This window comes from Varanus komodoensis, unplaced genomic scaffold (assembly GCF_004798865.1).
Source record: "Varanus komodoensis strain SLA01 unplaced genomic scaffold, ASM479886v1 scaffold18_3, whole genome shotgun sequence".
NCBI lineage: Eukaryota > Metazoa > Chordata > Lepidosauria > Squamata > Varanidae > Varanus > Varanus komodoensis.
In genome coordinates this window covers 9976196-9987945 of record NW_025335549.1, presented here as the reverse complement: position 1 = coordinate 9987945, position 11750 = coordinate 9976196, and the positions used below count along the sequence as shown (strand labels likewise).

Here is an 11750-nt window from a genome sequence, read left to right as displayed (position 1 = left end):
CCTGGCGGGGCGCGCTCCCTCGCCCGCGCGGCGGCGGCGGCTGCTCGCGGCGCCCGGCCGAGCCTCGCGTCGCCCCGCGGCGGCCCCTCGGCGCGGGATGGAGCTGGAGGCCTCGCTGGAGCAGTCGGTGCAGACGCGCATCTTCAAGATCATCGTCATCGGCGACTCCAACGTGGGCAAGACCTGCCTGACGGTGCGCTTCTGCGGGGGCGCCTTCCCCACCAGCACCGAGGCCACCATCGGCGTCGACTTCAGGGAGAAGGCGGTGGAGATCGAGGGCGAGCACATCAAGGTAGGGCGGCGGCGGCCCTTCCTCCCTTCTCGGCGGGGCCGGCCGCGGGCTCTGCTGACCTTGCCTGGAGCGGAGCGGGGTTGCCCCGATCGAGCCGGCGGGGGCGCGGGGGGTCCGCGGGGCGGGAGGGTTTGGGCACCGTGCTGGGCCCTGGGAGCCTGCAAGGACGCCCTCCGGCCAGTCGGGGAAGGAGCGGTGACAGCAGCCCCCCCCGCGCCCCCCCGTTCCCCGCAGGGCCCAGACCGTGGAGGCGCCGATGGGAAGGCAAAGGATGCCCGCGCCGCGTCTCGTTGGAGGCACGAAACGCTTCTCGTTTCCTCGCTTCCTTCTCTCCGCCTCCCCGCAACTCTGTGCGGTGGATTTTAGGACAAGAGCGGGCGAAGGGCCTGCAGTCGCCCCGGGAAATCGCATGGCTAAGCAGGCATTCCACTTTACCCAACCTAATGCCCCCCCAGCTGACTGGGGGTGATGGGGGTTGTAGTTCAACACACCTGAAGGAACCCGGATTAGGAAAGGGTACTCTAATGCTCCCGTACTTGGTACCCTGCCGATGTGTTGGACTACGGCTTCCATCATCCCTACTCAGCACTGGCATCTGGCCCTTCTGGGTTGCATTGATGGGTACTGTAGTCCAACACATCTGGAGGTCGCCAGTTGGAGTCAGGCTTTCCTAACCATTACGTCATACTGGCCCAAGGGACAGAAAATTCCACCTGGGATGTGGCTGTTTCTGTGAGAAAGGAAGCACCGTAGTTAATACCCAAAGTGAGAAACGTTTGGAGCTCCACCTTGTCTTGAAGAGAATAGTTCTGGACGCAATCCCTGTGCCATCTTTCTCTTCCCGCTGCGCCACATGTAGAAATTGGCTGCAATTCCCCAGTAGCAAAAAAAAAAAAAAAAAAACCAGGACCGAGTCATGCAGTGCATTTACATGACTCAAAATTTTGATGACTTGCAGTTGCCTTGCTGAACTGACCCCTCCACCCACTCCATGCAGTTCAAGATGAAAACCTGGTCTGCCTTATTGGATCTGTGTTGCCTTCTTCACATACGGACACATTTCTGCCACGATCGAATGCACGGTGCATGGATGAAAGAGCCCTCATGTCTGTATTATGCTCAGATGCACTTCCTTTCTTACCAACACGTCTTGTGTCCCCTGAAACAGAGGCCTACTAGACATGGAGCTGCAGAGGGAAATTGAGAGTAAGGATGGAGATAGACAGAAGCACACAGGTTTGAGCTCATGATGAGGGGCTCAGCCCCTCACTTGTTTGCTTGCTTGTCTGGATGTCCATCTCCTTTTTGCCAGATGCAGATGAGGGTGGTGGGGTTCCTAGAGGTATGAAAGCTGCGCAGAAGGGGAATTTCAGGGCAGTTGCCGTTTTCGCGGCCTGCCACGAAACAGCACCCACCAGAATCCCCCCTTTGCAGAATTCTCAGGTAGATGACACTGCCACTGCCAGGTAGATGGACACTGCCACCTTTTTCGTTCCCTTTCTCTGGGGGCTGGCCAAATGCGTTCGCCGCCTGAGGCAAAAGGACAAGATGGTGGAAATTCCCGCGCTTAGGCATCCATGGCAATTAGCCTGGCAGTTGAATCTTACTTCAGCTATTGGGTTAAATCCCTGGTGCTGCCCCTGATGGTTGGACCACAATTCCCAGAACCCCAGCTAGCATAGCCAAGAGTTATGGGACTTGCAGTCCAAAATCCGGAGGTCACCAGGTTGCCTGCCCTGACTACAGTTGGATAGCATCTTCCAGTGTGGCTGGGGAAAACAGACTAGGCTGACACACAGACTGGATTCAGACAGCACACTAACCCACACTGAAAGGTTGAGAGTTGTCAGCACATGGGCTATCCTGTTGCTTCAGTCCAGCTGTTAGCCACACAACCCATAAGCAGAACCCATGGTTTGTTGCTAGGTTGTGAACTGTGGGCTGTTCCCCATGATTTGCTGCCCTGGCTGGGTTCCGACAACATGATAACTGACATTTCAGTGGCAACCCATACTCAGCCCTTGAGCGTGGGTTGTGGGATTGCATGAATTCAGTGCTCTGAAGCCCTGCAGCTGCTCCCTATACCCGCTGCCCTGAAATTATTTTGCTGCCTGAGACAGACTACTCATTCTGCCTCGTGACAGGACTCCGCACCTCCTTTCTATGGTTCTCCTTTAAAAAAAAAATAGCAGCGCCATCCAGTTGCTGCCACCAGATTATTGTATTAATAGACTTAATATTTTTTAAATGCTTTAAAAGCACCCATGCTGGTCCACAAGGCATAAACCAAAGAATCCACAGTTGGACAGTACTTTAAATAGGACCGACTGTTTGGCAGTATTTTTAGTAGGATGAAGAAGCCTGCATATCTTTGTGGTATTTTGCTTGATCCCAGTAAATTTATTCCTAACTGTAGAATGTGGGTTTAAAGGAAGAGGAAGCAAAGGTGCTTCAGAACAGCCACGTTCTCAGTGGGGAGGATATGCGGAAGGAAGTACTTTTCCCCACTTCCATTTCTTTCTTCAAATCATCTGCCCCCAATGGCTTTCTACCAGCAGGCATGGTTGCAAGTGGAATCTTTCCCTTTGTAATACAAGGTTTGCATCTTTTCCAACAAAAGTAAGTTATCCCTGCATCAGGGCGCAGAGATGAAAATGCACAAGCAACACTGGCTTTCCTCACTTGCAGTGCTCTCCATTTACCTTGTCAGCAGCAAGAGAGAGAGAGAGAGATTTTCTGGTATTGTCAAAGGTCTTTCCCTATTACTCCAAGGTGTGTCTCCCCCTCTACAGTTACAAGGTATGTAGTTGCAATGAGAAAAGAGGCTGCATTGTGCCAGGCAAAATATCTGCCTGAATGTAACTGGCACTGTGGACTGGGTGTGGAAGTGGACTTTTGGACAGATACCACCCTTCTGGTATTAAAATTTATTTATCAGATTTGTCGCCCGCCCCATTAGCCACACAGCTCCCTGGGTGGTTACAGTCTCCCTCCCTCTCTTTTATAGACCCTCCCATTACTGGCCATATATATGGCTTGATGTATACGTGCTGCAAAAGATGCTGTCAGAATGGACTGGACTGGACTGCTTCAGAGGGCAGAATCCCACCTTTGAAGGCACTGCTGCGTTAGGAAAGCCAACGTGCCAGTTAGCACAGCAGGCCAAGGGCTGACCTCCTTTTCCCCAGACAAGTTTTGCCCTGTTTGCAGAACATTTTTTGTTTTAAATGGGGGAGAGAATTAAAAGCTGGTGTGTGTCCTCCCCCACGCCACCCTGGTGTGAAGTATAGTGTCGTGAATGTGCTTTGATTTGTTCTGTGCCTCTCAGTCTCTCTCGCACACACGCTCACCTCTGCCTTCCAAGGACTGAGGATGGCCTGTGCCCTTGGGAGGCTTCTAGGGTGCAGTACAAAGGCCAACATGCACAAAGGATTTCTGGCTGAGGGGGAGTGATTAAGTTAAGGGAGTGCCGGTCTGTGTTTGCTTAGCAAGAAGACTGGAGTGGTCCAGGACTTGGTTCCTTGTTCCAGCATGCTGGGTCTAAGCTGGGGAGAGATCTGGTTGGAAGAAAGACCTGAATCCAAATCCCCATTTGGCTGGGAGGCTCTGTGGGTGACCGGGAGCTAGTCTCGCTCTCTCTCGTCCCTTATATGGGGTTGCTCTGAGGATAAAATGAGCAGGGAAGTGCCACGAACGCCACTCCCAGATCCTTGCTGGGAAGGCGGGATACAGATGCAGGCCTACCGTCATCCAGCAGCTGCCATGACTTCAGTGCCCCCTGCAGCAGGGGGACTGCGCTGCTAGGACAGGCACCTTTCCTGGGGACCCTTCCCTGATGGGTGGCTGGATCCGCAAGCTGCCTTTCTAAATGCCTCACAGCGCCCCCAAAGTCTGCATCACTCTGGGCCATTGTGCAAAATTAAGGATCTAGGCAACACTGCAGCAGGGGCACTCTGGGAAATTTAAAATGGTGACTCACAGCTTTCTGCTCTGCTGCCACCAGGTAAGCCCTGAGCTGGGGACCCACCAACACCAACCAGAAGACACTTTGCCAAGGGTCCCATGTGTCCTGGAGCAGGGCCCTACATAAATGCCACAGGAAATTCTCTACTTCGGTTGTCCCCAGCATGGTGCCCTCTAGATTATTTGGGCTACAGCTCTAGCCAACTCAAGCCAACATCTCCAATAGCCAGGGAATCATAGGAGCTGTCGTCCAAAACACCCAGAGAGTCCCAGGCCATCTACCTGGTTTGTAGGCTCATCAGAAATCTGTTGTTTTTTTCCAGGTGCAGGTATGGGACACAGCAGGCCAGGAGAGGTTCCGGAAGAGCATGGTGGAGCATTATTACCGTAACGTCCATGCCGTTGTCTTTGTGTATGATGTCACCAAGATGGCCTCCTTCCTCAACCTCAAAACCTGGATTGAGGAGTGCAATGGCCATGCGGTCCCGGCCCTTGTCCCAAAGGTGCTGGTGGGGAACAAGTGTGACTTGCGGGACCAGATCCAGGTGCCCTCCAGTGTGGCCCTGAAGTTTGCCGATGCTCACAATATGCTTTTGTTTGAAACCTCGGCCAAGGACCCCAAAGAGAGCCAGAACGTGGAGTCTATTTTCATGTGCCTGGCTTGCCGACTGAAGGCCCAGAAGTCTCTGCTTTATCGGGACATGGAGAGGCAACAGGGCAAGGGGCAGAAAACGGAGTTGGCACCAGAGGCCAGTGGCAAAAATGCCTGTCCATGCTGAACTGCTGACCACAATTCTGACCGCTTAGTGAGTTGGGGGAGGGGGGGTGGCAGAGAAACTGAATCAAGATCCACTTGTCTCAATCTAAGTTAATGTTCACTTAATAATAAAATTTGTATGGCTCACAACTGGCTTGGGTGTAGCTTCATCTCTGGAGAAATACGACCTGAGAAAACCTTGCCCACAACAGTTTCAACACCCTAAACCAGGATTGAAGGCCAGCTGGTGACCTCCAGATGTTCTGAATGACGGTTATCAGCATCCCTTGCCATTAGCCATGGAGTTGCTGGTTGGAGTTGCTAGGAATGATACTCCAAAACATTTGGAGGGGATCGGGTAGCCTTTCCCCTGTTTGCAACTGTCTGGCTCTTTCCCAGTCTCCCTGGGCTGAATTAACCATGGGCTGAATACTTCAGTTCCCATCACCAGGCAGCTTGGGGTCAGTTTAATAATCTCTGATCCAACAAACCCTGAGCAGAACATCAAATCATTGGTTAAACGAACCTGGAGTTGCTGTTATGCACAGATCAGGCCAGGACAAGGAATTGGCCAGCACGGGCCTGATGAGCCTGGGAATGTGGTCGCCTTTATACGGTGGACCTCTGTCTACATGCTGGCAGATGATTATTGCACGGGTGAAGTAGGGGGAGACTTGGATGCATCCTCACACAGAATTGGGCATAGGAAGATCGGCTCAGCGGCACTTGCTTCATTCTGATTGCTAGGTTGCTGCCTCCCCCTTTCTTTCCCCCATTCTAACTCTGGGAAGGGGAAAACAAGAGCTACACACTAGGTAGCTGTCTAGAATGACCTCACCTTGCTCAGGAAGTCTGTTTCCTTGTTGCTGCTGAGGTGCAACTAGGTAAACACAGATAGGTGAGTCCAACTGACTAGGTAAGCAGCAAGTGGAACTATATTCTTGGGATATCTCAGGCTCCAGGTCCAAACTGAAAGAACATGTTTATTAAAGTAATGTAAAAAGAGGCAGAAGGGGAAACAAGTTGCAGACCTAGCTCAGCTCTTGGCAGTCAAGTACTCAGAAGTTCGGGTCCCCCTGGACAGGTATGGCACACCTTGCATCATTGAATGGTCAAAGGATGGGGAGACCAGAGAGACCAAAAAAAAAAGGTATTTTCTATTTTTATTATGTTTTGGCCAACGTGGGCAAGGGGGATTGCTCAGCATATTCCACAAGTCAGAAGAAGGGCACTTACCCAGGAAGACCCTCTGAACCTTTTGGGACTATGACAGCTTCTCTCAACCTGGTGCCGTCTGGATAGTTCGAATTACATCTCCTAGCATTCCTGATCATGCTAGCTAGGACTGGGGGAAATTATCATCCAAAGCATGTAGAGGGCCCTCGGTTGGGGAAGCTGGTCTAGGAGATGGACTTGAGAAAACGGTTCAGTTGTATTTGATTCTGGGCTATTGAAGTGTTTCCTAAAGCATTTCCTTTTCGATTCTCTCTGGCAGACTGGAAATATTAAAGAACATTTTGTTCTGTTGATCTGGAAGCCCTGGGAAACATGTGGAATATCATGTGGGTCATGGATGATTACTGCTTTAAACAGATAGGCACTGAAGGAATGATTCAATGCCCCAATCTCTGAGCTGATTTGCAGCTCATCAGCAAATCATTCCGTGACTCCCACAGGTTCAACAACAGCAGCGATAAAGGCTTGCTTTCAAAAATAAAGGAAGCTGCTGAAACTTAAGTTTGGAGAGAACTTAGCCAAGCTGCCCTAACTTGGGGTCTTCCTGATATGTTGGACTACAGCTCCTCCCATTCCCAGCTGGCCTTGCTGGCTAGGGGTAATGGAGGTTGTAATATGCCGCTTTGGCAGGGCTCTAGCTGGGCAAAGGCTGCCCAGCATGGTAAGTGAACTCTTTGCCCAACAGAGCAGCAAGAAACCCAGGCTGCAGGACAAACATGAAGCAGAAGGGTCTCCTGGTTCTCCTGGTAGCTTATTTCCCCAGCACATGTGCAGGTCACGTGCTCCTGCTACATGTACCAGTTACGTACTGGGGGAATTTGCAAGCTTTGCACAGCTAGTTATCAGAAGAGGACAATGTGTGGAAACACAAACATAACTGTTAAATCAGTGTTACATTGAAGTCCTGAATCTATAACAAGAGTGAAATATGGGACAAGTTGCTGTGGTCCTTCAAGAGGTGCAAATGTTGTGGTGGGTAAAGGCTTGACCTGACTTAATAGGAGGGATGTCTAGCCGTGTGTTTAGCAATGCAGGTGATGTGACTAAGGTAGAGGCTGTGGCAGAGACCCTGCTTGGCAGGCAGGAAGTCCCAGTTTTGATCCCAGCATCTCCAACAGGACAGGAAAAATCCTGGCTGAAAACTTGGAGAGCATTTGCCCTTCTGAATCAACAGTACTGGCTTAGATGAAACAAAGCTCCATGTTTCTAATGCATACGAAAAGAACAGGATCATGAAGGCATGCCAGTCCACATCAGGCGGCAGACTGCGGTTCTGCTAAAGGACAGCCAATGAATCATTCAGTGCTCTTGTTTAGAGTTGCAGCCAGCCAGTCCCTCTTCCAGGAAACCTTGTTCTGCCCCACTGCTTTTCATCCCCACTGCCCATGGCAGCCGTTGCTCCTAGACTCCTGTGCTCCGTCCTCAGAGGACTATTTCGTGTGCCTGCCTGCCTCCCCCACCCCGAAACATCAGGACTTTTCTTTTAAAATAAATTCTTCAGATCTGGGGGTTATCCCAATCCTGCACAAAGCATCCTTTGTGTGTGGAGGGTGCCGTTTGGCTACATGAAGAGCCACACAACTGGAGAATTGTGTTTGCCATTTGTGTATCCATGACACTTTTGTCACGGCAATGGGAATAGCATTCAGATGTTTGCTTATCAGGCACCAGAATAGCCGGGGCCAGATCAGAGGAAGAAACTATATGAGCTGGATGAATAATATGGCTGTTTTCTCCCGAAAAGCTGCCCAGCTCTTGGTGACACTTGCCTGTAAAGGAACGGCAGCCACAATTGGCTCCACTTTATTCTTTTCTACAGACAAATCCTAATTTGGCATTCTGTTCATGCAGGTTTCCCCAACTTGGTGCCCCACTCCCCCGAGGGTATGCCAGTGGGAATCCCATCAGCCCCAACCAGCATGGTCAGTTGTCAGGAATTATGGGGGTTGTATTCCACATCTGGAGGTTCATAGGTTGTCTACCCATGATTTAGATTGGGGTGGGTAGCAGAAACATCCAGATTTAATTTTTTCCTTTGCATGATGGCTCCCAGCATTGGCTGTGCCTGCAGCAACTTCTGTAAACTGAATTTCCAAACTTTCAGACATCTTCTTTTTGTCTGCCCCCAATTTAAGTAAATTAGTGAGATTAGCTTTGCTAGATTGTTGCAATGTGTGTGCAAATAAGCGGAACCCCCTAGCTCACTGGGCTGGTAGCCAAACCAGAAACCAAGAGTGACACAAAATTACAAAAATACGGGGAGGGGGGGTTGTGCTGGCCCATTCAACGTTTCAGAGGCACAACACCTTGCACAAGTGAAATCTAAAACAGAAATTCATTGTCTCCCCAACACTAGTGGTTAAGAGCACAGGACTGGGACCCAGGCGATCTGGGTTCTGGTCGCCACTCAGCCATGGACTCAACTGGGTGACTTTGGGCCAGTCACAGACTCTCAGCCCAACCTACTTCACAAGGTCGTTGTTGTAGGGATAAGATTGAGAGCATCAGGAAGAGAATGATGTAAGCCACTTTGAGTTTGTTGTAAGAAAAAAGTGGGATATACATCTAATAAAATAAATAATCTAAACTACAGGTGGAGAAGATGTCGTTGTACTACAAGTCCCATAATCTCTAAACTTGGTGATTTTATACACATAATCCAAAATATACACAGCACAAAAAACTATAATTGCATCCATTCACAAATGCATTGCGAACTTTCAACATATGCAACATCACCAATAGAATTTGCATTCCAGGCAACCGAGTGACCCAGGCTGGCACAAAAAAGGAATAGCATGGGGGAAATAAAAGCTTGTCTGTATCCGGACACTCAGCATCCTACAAAATTCTACAAGCCCAGAAGCTTTAGTCCCTGATGGCAATGGCAGTTGGCCAGAAGCAGGATTTTTTCCCCGAGAAGGTGAGGTAAAAGCTCAGAAAAGGACTGCGGCTCATCAGGCACCCGTGATGTCATCCTGGCCTGCCGAAAAGCAATTAGTTGGCTCTTGGTGATGTTGGCTGGCTGCCACTGCTCACACCTCGCTGCTCATGTTCCCCTCAAACCAGCTGGAAATGCCAGAGCAGCAGGGTAAGCAGGAGCCATGTGCTTCCCCCAGCACTGGGATTAAAAAGGCATGCCATTCAAGCGCTTTACGGTTTTTGTCCTCTGCAGATTTCCAGCAAGTTTCATTTAAATAAAATTTAAATACAATTAACCAATGAACTGAAACTTAACAGCTCTCATTAATGCAGCAAGAGAAGAATGGGTGTCGAAAGAACAAGATGGCTACAACTTCATGCATCGCTGCCATGATAACGATATGGAGAGTTAGGCTGGGGAACTAACAATGGTAAAATGAATGCTGCAGATCATGTCCAGCAATCCGTGAGGTGCCAAATGTCTCTGGACTACATGAACCTAAGTAGACCAGGATACTGGAAGGACTGTATTTATCGTATAAACTTACCCATATGCTTCACTGGAGAAAGCCTAATGCTGGGAACGACTGACAGCAAAGGGAGAAGGGGATGGCAGAGGTTGAGGTGGCCGGGTGGGGTCCCTGGGGCGGTGGGTGTGGGCTTGGGTGGCCTCCGGGGAGACCTTGTGCAGATTCCTGCCTTTTGCTTATAGGCCTGAGAGTTAGATCTTTTTCAGGCATAGCATTCTTTGGGCATTCTTTGTCCCAGAAGGGAAGAAAGGAAATTCTGGGATGCAGCAGCACCCCTGGGAGGGGAGGAAGGGAGAGGAGGCAAAAGAGAAAGATAACAAGAGCAACAGAATGACTGGGCATAGGAATTTGTCCAAAAGTGTGTGACTGTTTATATAGATTTATACTTCTCTTCCGTCCAAGGCACTCGGGACACGCACGTGGTCACCCCACTTTACACATGTACGCACATGCTTTATTCTCACAGCAAGGTTGCAGAGTAGGATTGGTTGACAACTGATGACTGGACTAAGATTGCTCAGTCTGATTAATGACTGGGCAGAGATTTAAATGGATCTCTCCAGTTCTGGTCCAATGCTCAGTCCAAACTACCGAGTCACCATGACAAGCTGTGCCAGTTTTCTGCAATGAACTGTGGGGAAGCTTAGAGCAGAGAATTTACAGTCTTTCAAATATAACTTTATGGTCTTTCCTTATAAACATGGAAAACAAAAATGTTTTTCATGTAAATTGAGTTTCAGATCTGAAGGACAGAGAGCAATACTAGCTGCGGCCATAAATATATTATAGGCATGATTTTTTTTTTTTTTTTTTTGGAAGGGATCACGTTCCTCAGCACTGTGAGGAGACAATAAGAGCCTTTAACAGGCTGTGCTGGAAGATGGAATGGGCAAGCTTTGTGGCCTCTGTCCCAGCTCACCCCCTCCCTTTTTCTCGCTCACACAATTTTTATTCTTCCATGTTTTGGCCCCATCTAGTTGTACCGCATAATTCTGCACATTAATATTTAAGCCCAAATATTAAAACATATTATTTAGGAAATCAAATTAGATATATTTTAGATATAATGATCCATAAAGAGTTACTTTGGTGTGATGCCGAATTCACAAAGGATAGAAATCGTATGGAAAACATTTTATTTAGGGAGGATAATATTTTGGATTTAAAGAAAATAGAAAATCCATTTCTAAAGAATATGTTGGAACTGTGGAGATACAGTAGGAAGATTTTAAGCCCGGTAATTTCCCCATTAACTCCAGTAATGCAATGAAGAATTTTCCTGAGAATTTGAAAGGTGAGTTACAGAGAACATACTCTAACAATATTCAGGAGTATTGAGTACATAGAGTCTTGCGGCCATAAAAAGTATAGCCAACGCATGCATTCTGCAGTCAATGGGACTTACTCCCATGCAAATATGCATTGGGCTGAAATTTAACATATCAATTTAACTTATTAAAATGTATTTTAAAAGGAAAGAGCAAACATATTGAGCAGATGTATTAAATAAACGACACAGACTTATTTAAAACTTTTATATGCCGTCACCACATGCCTCGGCATCTTGGGACAGCTCACAAATGTACAATTAAAAACAATAAAACAATACAAATTCCATAAAATTATATAAAAACAAAAAAGCGACTGTTAACGGTAAAAATATTAATTTTTAAAATAACAGTTATGGAATGCATTATTACAGCGTTGACAGATGAAAAGCATAACCAAACGCCATTGCAGTTCTTAGGACTTCCGATCTCAAATGGAACTTTGCTTCCTTCCCCATTCCGATTTCCAGAGCCAGCTATAGGGAATTTTCAACTTCGGGAGGGAAAGTCAGGTACAGCCGACGTGAAGCTGTCCAGATGTTATCGACTATAACTCCCACAAACCTCAGCCATAATTGTTCATGGTCAGGGATGATGGGAGCTGTAGTCTGAAAAGTCTGGCGGATGCTAGCTTGCCTACCCCCGATTTAAACCTACGCCACTCCATTCCGACGTAAAAGCACGTTAATTTTGAAGGCACTCTAGAGCATGTGTCAGTCAAC

General features: G+C 48.5%; 1 protein-coding gene across 1 annotated transcript; it reads left to right on the top strand.

The window, feature by feature from the left end:
• Positions 1-95: 95 nt before the first annotated feature.
• RAB33A (RAB33A, member RAS oncogene family) lies at positions 96-5160 on the top strand. Its single transcript, XM_044427511.1, has 2 exons — positions 96-292; positions 4579-5160. The coding sequence occupies exons 1-2, from the start codon at positions 98-100 to the stop codon at positions 5032-5034; spliced, it is 651 nt and encodes a 216-aa protein (XP_044283446.1). The 5' UTR covers positions 96-97; the 3' UTR covers positions 5035-5160.
• Positions 5161-11750: the final 6590 nt, after the last annotated feature.

Excerpts from the sequence above, each read along its gene's own strand:
- RAB33A (XM_044427511.1), top strand. The coding sequence starts at position 98 with ATGGAGCTGGAGGCCTCGCTGGAGCAGTCGGTGCAGACGCGCATCTTC. Across the intron at positions 293-4,578 it reads TCGAGGGCGAGCACATCAAG|GTGCAGGTATGGGACACAGC; the intron begins GTAGGGCGGCGG and ends GTTTTTTTCCAG.